At 34.8% G+C, this 23,001-nt stretch overlaps 3 protein-coding genes across 5 annotated transcripts in view; 1 reads left to right on the plus strand and 2 right to left on the minus strand.

The window, feature by feature from the left end:
* LOC125646213 (nucleolar protein dao-5-like) overlaps positions 1-4,307 on the minus strand; it is a 32,317-nt gene extending 28,010 nt beyond the window's left edge. Inside the window, exons 1-2 of one of the 2 annotated variants that reach the window (XM_048872400.2) lie at positions 4,171-4,307; positions 3,759-3,837 (exon numbers count right to left, since the gene is read on the minus strand). The gene's annotated coding sequence lies outside the window, so the exon portion shown is untranslated. Of the gene's footprint in view, positions 1-3,758; positions 3,838-4,043 lie in introns of both variants that reach the window. The other variant, XM_048872401.2, reaches the window with a different exon arrangement.
* A 7,023-nt stretch (positions 4,308-11,330) lies between these two features.
* LOC125646222 (translin-like) lies at positions 11,331-16,346 on the minus strand. Its single transcript, XM_048872420.2, has 6 exons — positions 16,233-16,346; positions 14,250-14,343; positions 13,654-13,750; positions 13,030-13,145; positions 12,872-12,951; positions 11,331-12,140 (listed from the first exon to the last, which is right to left on the minus strand). Exons 1-6 carry the CDS (start codon positions 16,344-16,346, stop codon positions 11,922-11,924), a joined length of 720 nt encoding a protein of 239 aa, XP_048728377.1. The 3' UTR covers positions 11,331-11,921.
* A 189-nt stretch (positions 16,347-16,535) lies between these two features.
* On the plus strand, positions 16,536-22,259 carry LOC125646215 (RING finger protein 32-like). Of its 2 annotated transcripts, none has more exons than XM_048872406.2 (9): positions 16,536-16,683; positions 16,935-17,127; positions 17,215-17,277; positions 17,615-17,757; positions 18,024-18,056; positions 18,278-18,402; positions 18,488-18,596; positions 18,855-19,019; positions 20,117-22,259. In XM_048872406.2, the coding sequence occupies exons 1-9, from the start codon at positions 16,639-16,641 to the stop codon at positions 20,504-20,506; spliced, it is 1,266 nt and encodes a 421-aa protein (XP_048728363.2). In that variant the 5' UTR covers positions 16,536-16,638; the 3' UTR covers positions 20,507-22,259. The 2 variants fall into 2 exon arrangements, with proteins under 2 accessions (XP_048728363.2, XP_055997214.1); XM_056141239.1 differs by lacking the exon at positions 20,117-22,259 and adding an exon at positions 19,921-20,083 and having other exon boundaries at positions 16,539-16,683.
* The last annotated feature ends 742 nt before the right edge of the window (positions 22,260-23,001 follow it).

Genomic DNA, 23,001 nt, shown 5'->3' on the forward strand with positions numbered 1-23,001 from the left:
AAATTAGCCATATACAATATTAAGACCTAACCAGATTTCCAGTCATTACCAAAGTTTTGAAGACATGTATTGTCTTCTGTTTAATGAAGAGTAGAGCCTGGCCCTCTGTTTTCTCTCCTTGTCATATCTCTATCTGGCTAAATCCCATTACAGCTTAATTCTGTTTACAAAAATGAAAATCCCGACGTATATTTAACAAGTCTTGAAGAGTACCACAAACGGTACATAATACGCCCGTGAAATGCTTACATAGGGTGTTTTTTTGTGCCATAATTTGTATAATTTTGCTTCAGGTAGTATCAGCCATTACGAGGCTGTGACAAACTTTCATATGAACAAAGGGTCTTACCTTAAAAATCGAGATTTCCTCAAAATGGACCAAGTTCAACAACCTGTAATTTTTTCAAAAATGGAAGAAAATCAAATTCCTTCCCCAGATGCACATTTTCAATACCCATACAAACACTCCACAAGATAAGATGGTCCTCACTTGAAAACTGTGGGAGGAGTTGGGCGGACAAATTATGTACCCTCCATAGAATATTAATTTCCAAATAGACTAAGTTCAACAACCTGTAATTTTTTCAAAAATTGTAGAAAATCAAAATCCATCGCACATGCACATCTTCAATACCCATACAAACACTCCACAAAATAAAAAGGCTCTCACTTGAAAACTGTGGGAGGAGTAGGGCGGACAAATTACGTACCCTCCATATAATAATTATTTCCAAATAAAGGGGCAAAACTCCTGGAAAAAAGGTTGAAATGGATCAAAATTGCAGTATGATCTAGAGTGACCCACAAAGAAGCTACACAGCAAGTTTCAGCATGATATGTGAAAGGGAAATGAAATTATAAAGAGAAAACCCCGAACGGACGGACGGCCTGACGTACAGACATCGCTGTAACATAATATGTTCCATCTAAAGACGGGCGTATAAAAAAAAAAACTACTCTCATTAAATTAGCTGATCTAGAGCATTATGTGATTCTGGAATCACTGCCAGAGTCATAACAAAATTGTAAACCAACTTTTATTCATAAGAAAAATCTGCAAAACTTGCGAGCATATTCTGGCAAAAAAATCCTCACAACAAACAAATTAAGATTTTGATGTAAAAATTGAAAACATTGGCTCATGTGTGAACATTATTCAATGCAAACGCTTTTCTTATCGGCATCAGTTGTGATAGCTCTGTGGTAGAGCGTTCTCTTCATAACCAGGAGGTCGCGAGTTTGAGCCCAGTTCAATCACGGATTTTTCGAATATGACCTTAAAAACGGAGGTCCCATGTCCGGCAGGCATTGGTACTTTAAAGAACCCTCACGTGATGCTAAGGCCATAAGCACTAAGCATAGGTATAAAGTATTTGTGGTAGTTCACCTATAGCTGATGACATCTCAATATGAGTGAAAAATTCTGGACGGACATAAAGCAAACAACCTTATCTGGTGAATAAAAGTAGTCACAAATTAAAATAAGTTTAAATTAACAAGCAATAACTATTTGATCTCTGAATAATTCTTTTATAAAAGTTTTAGCCAAGGGTTTATCTGAAACTCGGCTCTTAATTCAACTTCAATTTAAGTTAATACATCATGTACACCACTAAAAAGATCCTTGGGAAACTCAAGATGGACATTGTACTAGGATCTGTGTCCTGCATACCCTGCACTTGCATGTGTTTTTCTAAATAATTCAAACTGTTGTACATTTTTTTTTTTAATTATTTAGAAAAACTGGGCGCCACCATATAACTGAAAAATTGTTGAGTGTGGCGGAAAACATCAAATCAAATCAAAAACTGTTGTACATGCAGTTAAGCATGCATGGTTATGAATCTGTAATGTATGATTATGGATGAGCAGAGATTTTAAGATTTTTTTGTCTACCATAAGTCAATTGATGTTTTGTTTCAACACAAAAAGGCATTAAATTCCATTAAAAACCATAACATTTTAAAGACAGTTCTAAGTGCCATAAATGAGTCAACTTCTATGGTTTTTTTTACTATATATAATCACTGAAAACCAGAAAATTGTCTAAGTCAATATATAATAACTTAATTGTACACCATAAACAACACAAATATCTACAGTTTCTGGTCTCAGTGTCCTTTTTCCTGAACAGCCATACATATTATATGACACTCAAGGTTTTTGTTCCACTCTTACAAAGGTTTATATACAACTGAGAGCTTAAAGTTGATGTCAAAGTTTCAGTTGTCATATTTCTGCAGTAGTTGGGCAAAGTTTTAAATCTATTTTTAATAGACTTTATGCCCAGATGTTTTGTTATGAACGCTTTAGATTTCATAATGATTGGAGCAAAAATGAGTTCAGAATGATTTTTCATACAAAAGATATTTTTCAATGAAATACTGAGCATACAATTAATTAAACATCGACAGTTGGCTCATTTACGACACTACGCTGTAGGTATATACTGTGTTTAGATGTCTTCACACCGATCTGATCAAACAGTTTCTAATCTGTTAGCAAATAACATGAAAATAATTTAATCAGATGATATTGCATACCTTAATGTCATTATGAATTACATGCTAATTAATTTTCATTCAGCTGTTGGTACTGGGCCAAATGCATAGTATTTTATAGCTATTGTAACAGTCGTTACATCATGTTATGTAACAAAATAATCAAATCCAAAGTACATAACCAGAGGGGCAGTAAATTGGAACAATGGTGAACATTTGAAAAACTTGACCGTTAATTAAAAAAAGGAATCCCTCTGATCACACACACAAACACAAAGAATGGGTGGGACCAAAAACATATAGCATGTTGATAGCAAATGTCAAAACAATCCTTTGTTGTGTTACAGGACCGAAATAAACAATTTATACGACTGGTTTATACACCAAATAACAGTTTCACACAGAGAGGGTAAAAGTAGCAGTTTCTATAGCCAAGCTGTGCCTTTATTGTCCTCCAATCCATAAAAACTGTTATAAAGTACACGTAAAACAAAAATAATATACCTCAATACTTCTAATTCTTGCGCCATTTTACGTATTTCAATTAAATATTAGTATATAGTCAGCTATGGTGCAGTATTTTTGTCCAATCTCCAAACTTACATCTATTTAACTACTGTACAGTTTTATTTGAGTTGAACCCTCCTTAAATACTGTCACCAAACTTACACCTAACTGCAGTTTTATTTGAGTTGAACCCTCCTTAAATACTGTCACCAAACTTACATCTAACTGCAGTTTTATTCGAGTTGAACCCTCCTTAAATACTGTCTCTGTTTTTTTGTTTTTTTTTTCATTTTCTAATAAAGTTTTAATTATACATTCAACATCACAGATGAAAAAAAAATAACAACAACAACAACCAAAATCAGAAATTCTTCCATAGAGTAGATCTCCAACCAGAGCTTAATCAACAAGCTTTAACGAGGTGTATATGCTAATTAGACAGGGCTCATTTATCACATATTGATGGAACAGCTTAATCCTACATACAGACCCTGATTTCAGAGTGATTGAATGTGTCTGCTTACAACAGCTTTTTAATTGTCCAAGTTTTCTTATAGATTACATACAAAATTCCTTCAAATTGACTTTTTATGGTTATAAATGATACATTTCTGGATCAGCTGATGCATTCTATGTTGCTGGAGAATTTTATATTGGCCACTTCATAAATCAGTCCTAAATACACACAAAGCTGCACTACTTTCATTTATCACTGGGTGGAATAAATCATGTACACATAGCATTACTTACCTATATATAGAGTATCTACATTTATTAAGACTGCATGCACTTTATCCAGTTTGCTAGCTAATGCACACTTTATACTCTCCTGAAAATTGAAGAAAAGAAATCATTAGAACAGTGTTAAGTATACATAGTTTTACACATACTTTTTAGTTTACTCGGCAATACACCTCAACAGCCAAATATTTATGGTTTTAAAAAAAATCATCCGATGTCTTGAATCTGCAAGACATACAAGGGAAATTAAATCATTGCGATATATTTTAATGAAACATCTGAAATTGAATTTACCTTTTCCTGCACAGCCTGACTTTAATTTCCAGCTATATATGAAAACCAATTTATTGAGGTAAATCCATTAACTTTCCTGCAGTATCAATTTTGGCTCACTCTATGTGTTTATTTCAGAATACATTACCTGTCAGAAAGCCTTGGGGTACTTCAGTGATCATGTACATGGAAAATGACAGGCTACAAAAGTATAGGATGCCACACCCCCAAGTGTCAACAGCCAGGTAAATCCAAAAATCTACAAAGGAAAATCCTTACTTTATATGTCTAAATATCTTATTTTCTTAGGTTTTAATCAGTAAACACCAAGGTGTGATAGACAGTAGTGAATCTCTCTCTATATTTATGTAGGATAAAATTCAAAATTTCATGAATCCAATTGAAGAGCAAATTTTACTATTTAAATGTACGGTTTTACATAGGATGCATTATGCTCCTGACATAGTTTTGAAACATCGCTGTTTTTATGCGATAGAAATCTTTAAAAAATGCAATTATACTGCTCTGACTGACAGATGCCACTGCATTCAGAATAAAATGAGATGAATAGCGCATCAATCTTTGTATACCCGTATACAAACACATGTATTAAACAGATATGTAAAATAATGCAATCAGATAACTCGTACACATTCCAGCAACCTCAAAACATATGTGAAAGTAAGAAATTTATCTAAACTAAACAAAACCCACAAAAGACGTGCCCGTGTTAAGAGACAGTTTAAGTATTGAGAAGATTGTTTGTTTAAGAATTATAGTATAAGAGTTAATGGAACAAATATGCCAGTGTGTGTGTGTGTTATTTCACTCCAGCAAAATACATATCTCATTTAACGGCCAAAGAAAAGAGCAATTACATTCAATGTATATATGATGGTACACGTAAATACAGATTAGTAATATATATACATTTCTTACAAGGTGTCCAGGTAGTGCAGAGGTAGCACTCTTGCTTCTCTGACCATTGCAACCCGAGTTTGATCCCCGTAATCAGCAATGGTATGCAATAGTAAGTGATAGGGTATGGTGGTCACCCGCTCAGACACGTGGGTTTCCCCCTGGTACTCCGGTTTCCTCCCACATAAATGACCCCCTAGCACCAACATCCATTTATCAAAGGACCCCATCGGAAATAAGCTTTCGAGATTCATGGGTTATCCTTGGTATGTACGTATATTTGTATGCATATATACCGAATAAACATTTATTTATTTATTCTATATGTGTCACATATCAATGCCCCTGTCAGCAGTGTCAAGCAAAGAGTATATACTACAGTACAGCTCATTAAGCTTCCAACTTTAAGAATCACAACCCTGCATAAATTAAGGTATCTCATATCTGAAACTCGCAGAAGCTAGTGTAACTAATAAGATTATCAGGTTCACTACCAATATCGCATGAAATTTAAAAAATCCATCCAAGTACTGCCACAACTCTGTTGAAACTAAGTGTATTGGGATACTCTGAACTAGTAAGTACTGGTACTAAAAGACAAGAAAATAATACGAAGCAGGTCAAGTGGAAAACTATACAGGAATTGTAGATATTAATTATCAGACAAAAGGGCCATAACTCTGCTGAAATCAGAAAAAGGCCCGTTAGTTATCACTGCATGATTATACACACCGAACATCATGCAGCTCGCATTCTGTGGCCATACAGATCGGAAAGAGTCTACATAACTACTTTATCAGAGAACGAGAAAAGACTGGAGGAAGAGAAGAAAGGAGTATCCCTAGTCATTTCATGCCAAGTCTCTAAAATTATCCATTCAGGAAAATGGCAATATTAATCTGATAACTTACTCTAAACCTTAACAGGTACATTAAGGCAGGTAGTACTCCATTTATTTCCCCAACCCTACCATACCCGAGGCATTAAACACCTAGTAGCTGCTCCTTCCCTAGGTGCCTCGGTTGGAGGTTTAAGTCATGAATCTTTTGGGCGAGACCTAAAAACTAAGGTCCCATGTCACAGTAGGCATTCACGTGATAAACAACCTTCACTGCTAAGTGGCCCCGAGTGCCTAGCACACGTATAAATTTGTGGCACTTCACCTACAGCTGGTGACATCTTTTTACGAGCGAATGATTTTTGAAGGAAAGTAAAACCACAAACGTATCACATAAATATGAAGCAAATGCTGTACAAAGCTATTAAAATCAGTTTTATCCATTAATGAATGTGTGTGGAAGGGGGGGGGGATATGTCTCCTATATTGACACAAATTAATCATATTGATTTGATATACAGTCATATGTATCATCAATTTAAAAAAACATTTTATTTTTTTTCATTTCTAAAGATTTTTTCTTGAAATCTTCAGAATTGCAATCTGGGTTTGTCTTTTTTTAAAAATGCACATGAAACATTGAATAGTTTCTTCCTAATCAACTCTACGTCTGATAAACTTAATTAATTCAATGGAGAATCACATCTGATAAAGTCAAGTTTGTAAAAGAAAAACAATCTTTGATGTTGCACAATGAAGAAGGACATTTAAATTGCCTTGAAAATTCTTAGTTTATCCAAGGTGTAATAAAAATTGTAATGAAATTATACAAAAAATTCAGCTGTCAAAATAAATGAGTCAAGCAGAGGTTCAGGTGAGTGACTCCTAGCACACATTAACATAATCCTGTCACATTTATTTTTCATGTTCATAATATCTCCCTAGCTATACATATCATCGTTATTAACAGCCAGGCCAGAGGGGCATGCAGCGTCCTTAACATTGCAAGTTACATAAAAAGAATTATAGTTTAAAAACGCGGCGTGTCAGGACACTCACATTTAAAACATGCATATCATTATCACAAAATTATCTGTACTAGAGCTTCAATAAAAATTGTTTATACCACCATATTCTGCTATAAATACGCCTTTGCGATACATGATTTTAGGTATGGACAGGTTGTTATAGTATTTCAGTGTATAGTTATATACATTAATTCAGCAAAATTAATTTCAATGATTTCAAGCAATAAATAAGGGTTTTATTTCAATTATCAAAGAAATAATAATGCAACTAGTTTTAAAGTTGGCTTCTTAAAAACTCCTTTTAGTTATGCGCATTGAGTTTGATTCTTCAAAAAATTACATAAAGATATATATTTTGTGACCACATTACAAAATAATTAAAGGAAATTAAAGAGAGAGAGAGAGAGAGAGAGAGAGAGAGAGAGAGAGAGAGAGAGAGAGAGAAAATATATTATTTGAACAGTAATAAAATCCATAAAACTTTTATAATTTTTTTTTTTAAATTGTTTTAAACACATATCAAGTATACATACTGTATAACAGGTTTACATTATGAACCTTCAGGACCAGAGAAAAACAGTTAAGATTTAACAAGCTTTGTTATATCAAATAAAATGTTGGCATCTAATTCCTCTAATAGGGAAACAATCATCACTTCACAATAAGCATGCATTCGTTATAACCATGTTCATTATACGCATGTTTAACTGCATTACTAATTAATGCAAAACATATATAATTCACATAAATATTATACTAAGTTACATATGATGTACTTTAAAATTATACCTGCATAATCATACATTACCTGTCACTGTTACTAAGCCAAGAGATAAAAGTAAAATGAAGATTGACCATTACTGAAGCAATGCCTAAAAGATCAATACACATGGATTATACTAATCAACTTTCTACTATGTTTTTGCCAATAACAAGACACACTAATTAATTTGAAACTTTTGCCACATTTCCCACAAGAGTAATGAATTTATTCGTGTCAATTATCAGCTTATTTCTATAACTACAAAAACACTTCTAATGTCACAACTGTTCATTAGAGGTTTGCAGTAAGTGTCAACCTTAATAGGAATGTTAATTCATATCCTTATATCAGGTTTATGAAAATGACAATGATTGGTATCTGAATTGAGGGTAAATATTCTCATTAAGAATAGAAATCATTAGGGACACACTGATTATAATGAGGAGTTGATGAGTATCAAGGTGTCAAGAAATACATCACGTTGCCACTGACAGGACCATGTCTAAAGTGATGTTCAACACTGACCAACAAGTCTTGGTCCCTGGTTAACCCCCAACAGGTGTCCGTGATGACCAATAAACAGATTTACAAGCAAAAAATGACCCAAGAGGACTTTTTAAGCTTTCCTTGAAGTGGTCAAAATGTAACTGAAAGGACTTCTTTTATGATGTGGTCAAAATCTTAAAATTCCTATGCTTTGACATGCATGGAAGTATTTGTAAATTATTTATAAAGTTAATATAGAGACTTCAAAGTTATACTTGCCTAAAAATGACTTTACTGGGACCCCTGCATTACAAATCATACACATGCTCAGCTCCACCACACTATCAGACTGATATTCAAAGTACTGGTACATTTAATTTTAATTGTCAGTAAACCTAATAGTAAATTTGCTACAATATACTTTTATCATTTATTTTTCTATCAAACACAGGTTATTTTGCAAGTGTTACATTGACAAACGGGATGTGTTTGTGAAATAGTCATTGATGTCCCCATTCCAAGGTCATGAGGTCAAATATTTTGGTATGAAAAGAAAAGTCTTGATACAAGGAATACACATGTGAAATATGAAACCCCTATTATTATCCATTCAAAAGTAATGGCCTGGGTTAAAGTTTTATGTCAAAAGTTGGTCAAACCTTAAGGTCAAGGCCACGAGGTAAAAACTTTTGGTACCAAAAGAAAGGCCTTGTCACAAGGAAAACGTGTGAAATATGAAACCCCTCTCATCATCCACTCAAAAGTTTTGACCAAGGTGAGAGTTTTTGAAGACAGACACACAGAACAAAAACTTTTGACCTGATTCTCCAATTACGTGGGCATAAAACAGTTATCCTAAATATTTACCTTCCTATTATCAGTTGTGAAAAGTTACACCTTTTTCACTGTCACACCAAACTTACTCAAAGACTTCAAGGTGCTCTACTCCAATAAATACATGAAAGTTTACAATCTTTTTTTAACAAAGGTCATTGTGTGCAGTTGAAATGGCCATTCTGCAACAGTAATGCTTACAATGCAAATGTTTAAACTTCCTGTCACTAGAGCTGTCCGAATAAGACCAACTACCCCCTCATCCATATCAAATGTTTAAACTTCCTGTCACTAGAGCTGTCCGAATAAGACCAACTACCCCCTCATCCATATCTAATGTTTAAACTTCCTGTCACTAGAGCTGTCCGAATAAGACCAACTACCCCCTCATCCATATCTAATGTTTAAACTTCCTGTCACTAGAGCTGTCCGAATAAGACCAACTACCCCCTCATCCATATCTAATGTTTAAACTTCCTGTCACTAGAGCTGTCCGAATAAGACCAACTACCCCCTCATCCATATCTAATGTTTAAACTTCCTGTCACTAGAGCTGTCCGAATAAGACCAACTACCCCCTCATCCATATCTAATGTTTAAACTTCCTGTCACTAGAGCTGTCCGAATAAGACCAACTACCCCCTCATCCATATCTAATGTTTAAACTTCCTGTCACTAGAGCTGTCCGAATAAGACCAACTACCCCCTCATCCATATCTAATGTTTAAACTTCCTGTCACTAGAGCTGTCCGAATAAGACCAACTACCCCCTCATCCATATCTAATGTTTAAACTTCCTGTCACTAGAGCTGTCCGAATAAGACCAACTACCCCCTCATCCATATCTAATGTCTTCAATACCTGATGGGAATTCTGATTCATGCGACCATAACTTTTTACGACCTTGGTGTGAGGTTCATGAATCACAGTATAAAATTTGCCAAAAGCAACCTTTGTCTACAGTATGGAAGTCTCTGTTCCTCCACAACAAAAATATATGAATTGGTCAAAACTTTCTACTGTGTCCTTGATCAAATGCCCCAAGTTCTTGGAACTTTCAAATTCAACTTACTAAAGTGAAATAACGCAGTTTCATAGAAAGTTTCAGTAACAAAAAAATGACACTCCTGCTAGATTTGAATCCACAATCTACATATTGGCAGTAAAACACATTAACCCACTTTACAGCTATCCAGCCAAACAATAAGATTATAAACAATAAGGAATATATTGCTGATACTTATTTCTCCATTTGGGTTTCAGATGGATTATGTATAGTTTGGATAACTATCTTAAAACTTTTCTCCCTGAGACCTTAAACTTATCCAAATGATTTTGGTTCAAGGTCATGATAAACCCTTGTGTTATAAGCAACAATCTCTAAAGTTTATTACAAATTTTACCCCTTTTCTCTTACTGACCTTCTTGTCCAAATGATCTTGAGCTAGATTTATAGCTCAACCTCATATGAAAACTAACTTCAGCATGAAGGAAGAGCATCTAATTTTAATTTGTTAAAAAGATATGGACCATTCATGACTTGCACAAACAAACAAATATAGAATAAAATCAATAGCACTTCCGCATCCTCAATGTCAGGTCCAAATTACGGTAACTGATTTTTTGCAGCAGTCTTCTGCAAAAATTAGGAGGATAGTCCAGTGTAGGTATGGTTGCCTGTAAGATATCATCTACTAGGATGTAGTGGTCTCAATTCAATGTTCGATTTATTTGGGGTCTGTTTCGGTTCGATACGGTTTTAAAATCATAGCACACATTGCTCTTGATAACACGGTTCCTGATTAGCCAATGGAATTGAAAATTGCCCAATCAACATACGAGTAAACTTTGCTGTATCAAAATGGATGCAGTCGAGTTGAAAAATGCACCCCCAATGTATAAATCCTGGGTATGGCGACATTTCGGCTTTAGGACAAGTGATAAGAGTGTTGCTCTATGTTAAACGGTTTTACATTATGTAGAATTTATTTGCAGAAAGCAATAAATACAACGAAACATAAGAAAATCTTAGCATTATGAAGAATTTGGTACACGCTATTGTATCGAATCGAAAATCATCGAATCGAGACTAAAGTATCGAAAATCGAATCGAATCGAGAAGGTACTGTATCGTTTCACCCCTATCATCTACATGTATACCTTGTAAACCTGTTAACAGCTACTTGTAGGCTTTAACATATAACATCCTCTACCTGATTTGGGGACAACTCCCATCATTTTAGGACGATTTCACAAATCAAAAGTCGAACACAGAAATGGTCATGCAATTAAACACCATGGTGCATCCCATGCAAAAACACATGTAGTGAAATAACTTTGCATTGGCAAGTAAAATATTAATGGGTGTATATATTGATACATTTTCCAAAAAGTTCTGGTCTTGTCCATTGAAGTTTGACTTAAAAACCCAAATACTGCGCCAATTTTCAACAGTTTACTTGGTCCATGTACCAGTGCAACATTCACAACTTTCACATAATCATCTTAATGTAGTAAGAAACTTATCATGGGTAAAAGGCAGTAAAAATGTTATAACAATAAAACATTGAGAAGATGCCTGAAGCACATAAACATGTGATCTTCAAAGACTTAATACAAATATCATAAAAGAAATTGACCTAATACATGTACATGATTACGTTCAATAATACAGAGATTGAATGCACATATTTCGCACACAATCAAGTCTTAAGTGCACATCTTTCCTAAAATGTTTGCTAAATTCTTAACACTGAGGTACCTTAATGTAGGTATATCAACACACATACTCTATAAAACATTAATCTGACCCTCCACTACAGCCTAGGGAAGTACTGTCTGAATTTCAGTGAATATTGTTTTCATTTTGAAACCTTGTAACATGCTAAATGTTGACCATTGCCATTGGTATCATTCTACACTCAGAATGAATTGAAACTGATTCAGTATAAGTTCGTAACATACAGATGTCTTTCTGTCGGACATTGAATCATTGCTGAGGTTTACACCAACACATACTGTTTAGGCTTTTTTCATATTCCTTCCTTGGGTTTTAGACCTCGGATAGACAAGTCATACACCACTTCTTCCACCTTTTTCAGGTCGTATTTCAGTCCATCGAATCTCTTACGGAGTGCATCATTCTTAAGGTTTAGAAGTCGGAATCCAGTATCTAGCTCTGCCACAAATTTAGCAATTTTCATTGGTCTGTTGAAGTCTCCAGCTGTTACCGAGTTCACTGCCAACCTTGACTGAAAGGGTATATTGATAAGGACATTTGTAATCCATAGAAAGAAGGAATATCCAGAAGCATACACCTACATGTTGTACACACAATTCCACAAATTCAAAATCACATGTTAAAAACAAGATTTGTTTGTGAAACACTTTTGCCCTTGTATGGCAGTAAATTAATTCTGGTACCAGGAGATAGGTCTTATGACTCTTGTCACAGGGAGTACACATATGAAATATGAAAGCCATATCACTAAGCATTCAAAAGTTATGGCCAGAGTTAATTTTGTTCAAAGTGGGTAAAACTTGCAAAGTCAAGAGGTAAAAATTTTAGTACCAAAGAAAGGTCTTTCACAAGGAATACACATGTGAAATATGAAAGCCCTATCACTATCTATGCATTGAAAAGTTAAGACCAAGGTTAAAGTTTTCCAAGTTAGGCCAACCTCCAAGGTCAAGGTCATGAGGTCAAAAAGTATGATGTCTTATGAAAGGTTTTGTCACAAGAAATACACATATGAAATATGAAAGCCCTAGCACTAACCGTTCAAAAGTTGTGACCAAGGTTAAAGTTTTCATGGACAAAAAGACAGACCAAATTCTACCTATATGATCCCGAATCTATGAGTAAAGGGGCATAAAAATCCAATAATTGCCTTGCATATTTTGTTTTGAATACAACTTCAAGTACAAAATGAAGAAAGGGATAAAGAATTGAAACAGAACTTGGAAACAAAAACATACTCACCAGTTCACTTGCCATCTGTAACAAACCAATCAGATAGTCATCGAGATCCATGTGAAAGCCTTCTCCTTGTTTTAGTTTCACTACAATGTCAAACCTTCCTCATTACAGTTACTGATGAGTCTGTAAAACAATGCCATTACTAATATATCTAATCTAACCTCCAAGCATTGTCGCAGTTTCCTCCCTTGAAACAAGCTTCTCTGTTTTGAGGTAGGTAATCAGAGCTGACAGAAATGAGAGTTTTTGGAGAGCATATTTCCAATGGTCATGAAACCTATCAAAACAAACACCGAGATAAAGAATATAAAATACAAAAAACATCTAGTGTTTACATTTACTACAGAGACTGTATTCCATTATTTGTTCTCTAAAATATATTCACCATTATCATTTTCTTGCAAATCAGATCAAAGTACATAATTGTTCTGTTATGATGCAAGCCAATAATTCATCATTTCCTAAATTACAAACTGACATAGAATGACATAAAACAAAACACTATGAGATGAATTCTATAATCCATCTATTTCCAAATTACAAGTCACTGTACACAACTTTGAATCTGTTGCAGGTTATTTAAAAAAAATTTCTCGACTCCTTTTCAATCAACTTCAAATATACCATTTTTGTTTCAATATTACATGCAAGATTTCACAGGCAGTGTAAATGTCATGTTTTTTTCCTTCCATAAAATCAACAAAAATCGAACAGTGGCAAAAACTAAGGTGTATACAGCACTTGACAACAGAGAGTCTACTTGCGATGTTAGAGTAGTTTAGTACCTATAATACTGATTTTCTGGTACTTTTGAACTTAATTCCTGGAACTGCTTCCTTGCTGTTTCAAAATATGGCTCAGTGCACTTGCATATGTCAGCAACTGAAGAACATTTTAATAAGAAATATTTGTAAAACATGCATGCCCTCTTTTATTCCAATTCGAAACCTGGTGACCTTGAACTATTGACCTGAAATGTATTATAAGCGTCATCAAACGAAACTATTTCTTTGGTAAAACATTTTCTTCTGAACAGTAAACTAGAACACATGGAACAGAAACCCATGGACCTTTTGATCAAAAAATGTCAAAAGGTAATTTACAACTTTATATGTTTGAAGTTTGATGACTATCAAGAAAAAGGTTCTCTAGCTAAAATATAGAACTATCACACAATATGTGGTCTTCTGGGCAACAGATCTGTTGACCAACATGTGCAAGATAATAAGCCTTTCATCTTCAAAAGATGAGGGAAGTGGGCTTGATACTTCATAAAGCTCAAAAGTGCATGGTGAAATGCAGTAGACATAAGACAGACAATTAATGCACCAACAAAATTTACAGTAAATCTTTTTTCACAGGTTAATATCAATGTGCATACCATTTTTACTTCCATCTCTCTGATGTACTTGTTGCAGAACAGCATGGATCTCTCTCGCTGTTTGTTCTAAATCACGAACAGTTGATCTGATCTCCTGTTAAAGAGACAATATTAAAGAGCATAAATATTTAATACACATATAGCACACTATGGTCTCATAAGCACAATATAAACCAAACCACATCAGCTAGTAAATGAAATATAATTTAATATCTATGGAATAAGTGATAATTTCATGTAAACAAAATCATATATATATGTTTCTATATATAATTTTTAACTAGAATCATTTCTCCTGATTATGACCCTTTTTGTCTTTCTGTTTGCATTTTTAATTTAATAGTCAAAATAAAGAGGGTACCCCGAATTACCAAAATGCCTGCGATATACCGAAATGCCCCAAGAAATTACCAAAAGGCAACCTAAAACTACCGAAATTCCCCTCTAATTATATACATTAATGCATATCATTGACAAGTTTACATATATGTTAAATTTTGATGATAAAACACTTTTAAAATAAAGAATATTCAATGGTGTTAAATTTTCGTATTCACAGTGTTTAAAAGAAAGATAACTCTAGCAAAATTTACATCACTGATAAAAAAAAAATTTCCCATACAATATTTGTTTGAATGGCAAAATACATCTGTACATTGATTTAATTCATCTTAAACAATGTATATGTATAACAACAAGGAAATAATGGTCGAACACATTCTTCTCATTCAAAGAAAAATAACATGAGTTACCTTCCTTAGATTGACACAAATTCTAACAAGACTCTTTTTATATTAATTTTTTTTTTCAGAGGTGGAATTTTACACAATCAATCCCTAATCTTTCAATGTATAATTTTCAAAAAAAATTATCTAACGTGGAATTTCGGTACTTTCAGTAATTTCTGTGGGCATTTCGTTAACTCACTGGCATTTCTTTAATTCGAGGTACCAAAATAAAGATCACTGAAAATTTCATTTTTTAGATATCATCAAAAAATAGGTAACAGATAAAGTACGTCGTGAAACATTACATTAACATATAGTCTATATATACCATGTAGCAGTCAATGGGCGCTTTAAAAGATCTGTATTGGATGTCAGAGCACACCGAGGTGCAGATGTCGGATCTGACCACAATTTAGTCATCACAAAAGTAATGCTTAAACTACACAAAATAGGAAAGAAGCCAACATCTTCAACAAGATTCGAGACATGCAAACTTAAGGTACCAGAAGTTCGGAAACAATTCCAAATAGAACTGAGGAATAGATTTAATGCACTCAGTGAAGACAGTACCATAGGTCCCAATCCTGATGATATAAAGGAAAGATGGAACAACATTAAAACTGCATATAATGAAACTGCCATAAACGTACTTGGGTATAGAAAAAGGAAAAACCAGGAATGGATAAGCCAGGGTAGTTGGAAAAAGGTAGAAGAGAGGCGAGTTCTAAAGGGCAAAGTAGAAAGTGCAAGATCTGAGAGATTAAGAGCTAGACTAAAAGAAAAGTATGGAGACAAAGACATGAAAAGAAGTTTTAGAAAAGATAAACGACAATGGGTAGATGACATTTTTTTGGGTCATGGACAGAGGCAGCAAGATCAGCCCAGGATAGAAGTAAATGGAGAGGACTTGTTCATGGCCCTATTCTCCACGAGGAGAGAAGGAATTAAGTCAAGTAAGTCATAGGCTATAAAATATACAGGATATTATATGAAATCAAATGCTGAGCAGCGACAACTTCAGACAAGGTACTAAAGTTTTATAATTTACTGTGTACAGGTTTGCCTCAAAATTAATATACATAACAGTGACAGGGGCTTGAAGTTGTATTATTCAGCAAAAGTATGAGTCTATGGGATCATGGGAGGACCATGGCATTAGAAATTATCTTTGATGGTTCATAACTTGGAAGTTTTGTCTCATTTACCCTATAACCATTATTCTTCACTAAAATTACAAATGTTCAATATCATGCACCTCCTTTAAATCCTGTTCTTTGTTGAAATAACAATGGAAATCCGCAAAAACGTCTGCTATTCTTTCTGAAGACTCGTGTTCATCCATCTTTTTTTCTTTTGATAACTCGTCCATCAAATGATCAGCGTGTATCATTCAACAGTATCATGTTTCAAAGAATTAGTTGTTCATGCTTAGGCTATACGTTTCAAGTAAATATCTAAATAGAATTTTTAAAATCCTGTACTCATTTCAGCTAATTTCCAATCAACGGATTACGAAAATATACGAATCACATATTGTTTGACATATCCATTACCTTGCATTATTTACCTTGGTTTCTCGCACTGAACTTTCCAATAAACGCTGCACTCATGATTTGTGACGTAATTTGGCTTGTTTCTATAGAATAGTTCTCGTTATCAACATGTCTTATACAAAGAAGACACCAGTCTCACAGAAACAAGATAAGGTAAACCATATTTCAGTAATGCAGTACCTTTCCCACATAACTAGAATTTCCTCGTAGAATGTGTACAAAACCAAACAATATATCTGTGTGTGTGTGTGTGCGTGCGTGCGTTCGTCTTAGTGGATGTGGGTACGGGCCTAGAGGGCTAATTAAGGTGGTGAGATCCCAGGCCTAAACACATAGAAACAAGACAGTTTTTAATAAATACTTTGTGAGTTAATTTATTATAAAATTCGAATAACAATTTTCAGGAAGGTGCATCATCTACCACTTTAGCAGCAGTAGCATTCCAAGATCACCTTGTCCGCTCACTTAATTTAGGAGCGCCTGTCAGAATAGGACCCAGACAGATAGGACTAGGTCCCGCAGCGAAAGCCAAACAGAAACAAAAGAAAGAGATCAAATCCCAGACAGATACCGGACTGAGAAAACCCAGGCCAAAAGGTCAGACATGGGATTAGCAGTATATCTACAATACCTCATGCATAGCTTTGATATCAAATGTTTTAATTATCACTTTTTACCTTCTAGAATATGCCAAGAAAGAAGAACAAGAGTATGTATTGGATGCAAAGCCAATTTCCTTGACTCTAGGTATGATGTGTGAAATGCAATTACATAAATGCACCCCTCCCCTTCTCCATGTCAGAGATTGGGTGAATCTTGTTTTTAGCTTTAAACATCAATACAGGTCAATCTAATATTTGAACTATACAAGATCAATACCCAAACTTGGTGAACTGAACGATCACTGTTTTGTGACCAAGAAAGGTCAAAGTCATTCAGAATAAAAATATTTGCCACAACTGAATGTGGCCACCCTCATGTTTATAGTGCAAATGCAACATTATCTATACTAATGACTCCTTAATATACTGTACATTTTCCATTCATATCTATATTGAAGGAAGACAATATTATTTTATTTTAGCACAAAAGTTGGGATTGATTGATGCCCCCGATCTACCTCTCTCTGAAAATGAATGGCAAAATGTAAAATTCAAGTCAAATGAAAGAGATGACTCCAAATTACCATGCGTCATCTGCAAAGAAGACTTTGGAACCCAAGAGCAGGTAAAAGCACTCAAGAGTAAGAATTAGAAACCAGTGTGTATTATAGTAACTATACAAGATAAAGGAGTTTTAAAGCATATCTCTCTGTATCTGTACTAAGGATTTATAGGAGAAAACTTCAGGATGTATGGATAAAAAATTACTGTCAGTGTCAAGATCCAAATACCTACATGTAGTAGTTAATGAACATTTAACTAGCTTTGTCTTTTAAATATTCAGCACATCACTTCAACCCACAGAGTTCATGCTTATCTTTTGTTTTAAAGGTGTTGCTGTCTTGTTCCCATGTTTTCCATCGGGTATGTATCATTTCTTTGTACTTTTGCATTGTAGGAAGTGCAAAGTACTGGCTATAAAAGCAAGCATCAAAAGTAATTTTATTCACATTAAGTGTCATTTGACAATCTGATTTTTATTTTAATATTGAATACATATATAAGCAACCATACCATTTCTCTATACCCTTATCATATTTGGGACAAGTGGAACTGCAAATGGTGTATTTCATTTCTCATTTAAGGCATGCTTACAAGCTTTTGAAAGATTCACTGGCAAGAAAACCTGTCCAATGTGTCGTAAAGAACAGTATCAAACACGAGTAATTCACGAAGGTGCAAAAGAGCATCGACATAAATGTGCCACAAGGTCAGTTTACATTGTACTTCAAAAGTTCTAGATGTCCCTATTTTACCGCTAACGCAATGGTCATTGTTATTCTATCGCTATACAGCATCCAGGCTGCTTGGAGAGGCTATGTGGTTCGTTGCTGGTATCTGAAGTTAAGGGAGACAATTCCACCCACAGATCCCAAGCTTCGCAAAAAATTTTATGCAACTAAGGTAAGAGATAACATAGAAAATGATCATGCTAGCACTATTTCAATTTTCATTATTACAGGAGTTAGTATTTGTGAGAAAGAATCAACTGCTGAATTCTCATAAGTTTCATAAGAAAATAAGAATTGTTGTGATGCTTTCAGAACAGATAGTTGGAGTTGTATTTTAAATTATCAGTTTATGGGGAAATACAAGAAATTAATAAATGTTCCTAGAAGACCATACTACAGGTTCAATGGATGTTTTTATTTTGACTGCCAGCTATCCAGTATTACAGACAGAATGTTGAGATCCTGCGACTTCAACATTGATGTCTTTTTAACCGAAATTGATGAGAATCTAGCAGCAAGTCGTGCAGTGTTCCGCAACTTTGATGCTACTTTCAACATAATGACAGAAGAACAATGGGAAGAAATTCAACTAAAGGTACCCTTTTATCTTTTTAGCTGACCTAAGCTGAAAGCTCAAGTGAGCTTTTCTGATCGCCTGTTGTCCGTCGTCTGTAAACTTTTTACATTTTCAACTTCTTCTCCAGAACCACTGGGCCAATTTCAACCAAACTTAGCCAAAAGCATCCTTAGGTGATGGGCTTTCAAGTTTGTTCAAATGAAGGGTCATGTCCCTTTCAAAGGGGAGATAATCACAAAAATAGGGTGGGGTCATTTAAAAATCTTCTTCTCAAGAACCACTGGGCCAGAAAAGCTGAAATTTACATGAAAGCTTTCTGATAGAGTGCAGATTCAAGTTTTTTCAAATCATGGCCCCCAGGGGTATGATGGGGCCACAAGGGGAGATCAAAGTTTTGCATACAAATATATAGGGAAAATCTTTAAAAATATTCTTCTCAAGAACCAATGAGCTAGAATAGCTGAGATTTACATGAAAGCTTCCTGACCCAGTGCTGATTCAAGTTTTTTCAAATCATGTCCCCTGGGGTTAGGTTGGGATCACAAAAGGGGATCAAAGTTTTACACAGAAATATATAGGAAAAATCTTTAAAAATCTTCTTCTCAAGAACCATTGGGCCAAAGAAGTTGACATTTACATGAAAGCTTTCTGACATAGTGCAGCTTCAAGTTTGTAAAAACCATGGCCTCCTGGGGTAGGTTGGGGCCACAATAGGGACTAAGGTTTTACATGCAAATATATATGGAAAGTCTTCAGATATGGGCCAAGGTGGCTCAGGTGAGCGATGTAGCCCATGGGCCTCTTGTTTAACAATCACAGTGCATACTGTTTTTGGTCTGGCTTGGACAATACTTGTGGAATTCCACACACTCCGAACAGGTTGATACTATGAGTTTTATCTGTACTCTCTTTATTACAGGCTGTAATGAGACAGGAGCTGAGTTTTATCTGTACTCTCTTTATTACAGGCTGTAATGAGACAGGAGCTGAGTTTTATCTGTACTCTCTTTATTACAGGCTGTAATGAGACAGGAGCTGAGTTTTATCTGTACTCTCTTTATTACAGGCTGTAATGAGACAGGAGCTGAGTTTTATCTGTACTCTCTTTATTACAGGCTGTAATGAGACAGGAGGTAGAGTGCCCTATCTGTTTAGGAGCTCTGGTTTTACCTGGATACATGGGGAATAGTTCAAACCATGCTTACACTACACAAGAACTTCATCATACCATGTCAAGTATGTCCAAACTCCCTGAACAAACAGACTCCAGGAGATCAGGGGACAAAAGCACAGGCCCCATAATCACCAAGCCAACTTCTCACAGCATGAATACCAATCAACCTAACTGTAATTCTAAATCATGTACAAGAAAGACAGTTCTCCTGTCCTGTTCTCATGTGTTCCACGAGACATGTTTACGAACCTTTGAGGAGCTCGGCTGCGAGGAGAGACCCGTGTGCCCGGTCTGTCGTTCCCAGTACCAGAAACGGATCATCAGCTTGTAACTTTCTTACAATGTCACTTATATAAATATACACTATATAGCATTAAGATGATTTTTAGTACAGATGAGTAATAATTCATCTTACTGTGCTTGAATTTTCCTCAACTGTTTGTATGCACTACAAGAATGGATAGTTCACATTAGAAATGCTAAAGCAAACATTAGCAATGTGTTATTTTAAAATGCTACAAAAATTTGCAGTGATTGAATTCACTATCCTTTGCATTATTTCCGTAACTCAATAAATGACATATTTAGAACCAAAAAAAAACCCAACATATCCCCCCCCCCCCCCATATATTGCAAAAGATTTAATTTAAAATGTCTGTAATGATAAATGAAAAATAAGGTTATCTGTTAGTCAGGGGCAACCACAGTACTACAATGTAGGTTTGATCTCTGGATGAGTCAGGCAAACAGTTTTTAAGATTCAGAGTGAATTGATTTAAGATTCAAAATTAAAAGGAGGCAGATCTTGTGACTTGAAAACCATTTGGTGTAATTTACTCTTTAGGGGGAGGAGTCATTTACTCTTTAGGGGGAGGAGTTGATTTACTCTTCAGCGGTAAGAGTTATTTACTCTTCAGTGGTAGGAGTTATTTACTCTTTAGGGGGAGGAGTTATTTACTCTTTGGGGGGAGGAGTTATTTACTCTTTAGGGGGAGGAGTTATTTACTCTTTAGGGGGAGGAGTTTTTTTACTCTTTAGGGGGAGGAGTTTATTTACTCTTTAGTGGGTACCAGAGTACCAAGTTTGATGTATGTCATACAAAGGGTTCACAATATATTAAGCAGACAGTATTTTCTTATGTCCAGAGAAGTTTAACCCTTGACCTTGTGATCTCAGTCTATAGGGGTCACCTACTAGTGCTCATTAGGATGAACCAGTGTACCAAGTTGGATATTTGTCAGACAAAGGGTTCTCAAGATACTGAGTGGACAATATCTTCAATAGCTAGAGTAATTTGACATGGTGACTTCAAAATCTATAGGGGTCATCTACTCCATAGGTAAAACCTTTGTACCAGGTTTGATGTTGAAAGAAAGGTTTCTAAAAATATTGAGGAAGCAGTATCTCATAGTATATCCAGAGTGATATGACCTTGCACCCTTAAAATCAATTGGGGTCATCTACTTCTCAAGGGAACAAATGTACCCCATTTGATATCCCTCAAGAATAGGGTTATCAGGATCTTGTGCAGACAGTATCTTCCTATGTTCAGAGTAAATTAACCCTTGTCCTTTAACTTGTGACCTCAAAATCAATAGCTATAGGGGTTGTCTACTTTTTTGCATGGGGAACCCGGTTTAAAAATTTGATGTCTGTAAAGCAAAGGCTACTTTAGATATTGGGCAGACAACACTTGGTTTACAGCCCAAAACACCACCTAACCTATAGGTGAAAACCAATATCCATTTTTCAAGTTTGGTACAAAACTAATTGTGATCTTCTGGAATTATGTTTTTATTAAAATTGCCTTTTAATAGAATTCTTGACTGTAAAGACATTTTTAAAAATTAATTTCTCGAGGTACATTGTAAGCAGTGTTTTGTATAGAATGAATACATCTGTACATACAGCAAATTATATTATAATGAAGTGCTAGGTACAAGTGAAATTACTTCATTATACACAAACTTCATTATGTACATTGTGTATAATGACTTATTGGCAATCCAACTAAAAAGTTTGCTATGCAAGAAATACTTTTAACTGAAAGCTTATTAATTGCATTATTAAAAAAAAGAATAAATAATGTTTGTGTTTATTTCTTAGAGAAATCATGAATGGACGACTGCTTCCAGACTGAGGATTGTTTTCTCCACATAGAGTCAATATCGACAATGCCTTATACATGTATATATTTCCATTCACTGCAATCTTTTCTCTTATGTTGCAATTGAAATTGACACTGCTTTCATCATACACTGAATACTTGTTTGTTGCAAACCAGTTCGATCTGGTTTTCTAGTACTACCTTTCTGCGAAATCATTACCAAATATTGGCAAACTTAATTCTAGTTTTTTGTTTTTTTTATAAATACATAACAAGAGGCTGCCCACAGGCCTTAACAGTCACCTGAGTACTAGTGAAAAGTATCACTACTCCCAAGGGCTATGAAATCTAGAAGAAAAAATTCCAGTTCTGATTATCTAAGCTAAATTCTTATGACGTTGAAAGCAAGTTATAAAACAAGATCTGTTCTTAAAACTTCAATGCCCTCAAAAGTGCATACACGTACTGATGAAAGGCTTTATAATATAATATGCGCATCAACATTAAAAGATATGACTAATCTGAACCCATCCCAGGGTCAAAACTCTGGGTTGTGAAATTCACTATTTTTTGTACATCCCTTTCTGCTTTTCCTGATTATGCATTTAGATTTTATATCAGAGTATCAGCAAACTTAAAGACATCCTTCAAATTATTATAATTATTTTGACACTACCCTGAAACCAAACCCTTATCCCTGTAGGATCATGCAATTTACA

Source organism: Ostrea edulis, chromosome 6, assembly GCF_947568905.1.
Source record: "Ostrea edulis chromosome 6, xbOstEdul1.1, whole genome shotgun sequence".
NCBI classification, from domain to species: Eukaryota; Metazoa; Mollusca; class Bivalvia; order Ostreida; family Ostreidae; genus Ostrea; species Ostrea edulis.

Excerpts from the sequence above, each read along its gene's own strand:
- LOC125646222 (XM_048872420.2), bottom strand. The coding sequence starts at position 16,346 with ATGGACGAGTTATCAAAAGAAAAAAAGATGGATGAACACGAGTCTTCA. Across the intron at positions 12,952-13,029 it reads AACTGCGACAATGCTTGGAG|TGAAACTAAAACAAGGAGAA; the intron begins GTTAGATTAGAT and ends TTGACATTGTAG. Across the intron at positions 12,141-12,871 it reads TACAGATGGCAAGTGAACTG|TCAAGGTTGGCAGTGAACTC; the intron begins GTGAGTATGTTT and ends ATACCCTTTCAG.
- LOC125646215 (XM_048872406.2), top strand. The coding sequence starts at position 16,639 with ATGTCTTATACAAAGAAGACACCAGTCTCACAGAAACAAGATAAG. Across the intron at positions 18,057-18,277 it reads GTTCCCATGTTTTCCATCGG|GCATGCTTACAAGCTTTTGA; the intron begins GTATGTATCATT and ends TTCTCATTTAAG. Across the intron at positions 18,403-18,487 it reads CGACATAAATGTGCCACAAG|CATCCAGGCTGCTTGGAGAG; the intron begins GTCAGTTTACAT and ends ATCGCTATACAG.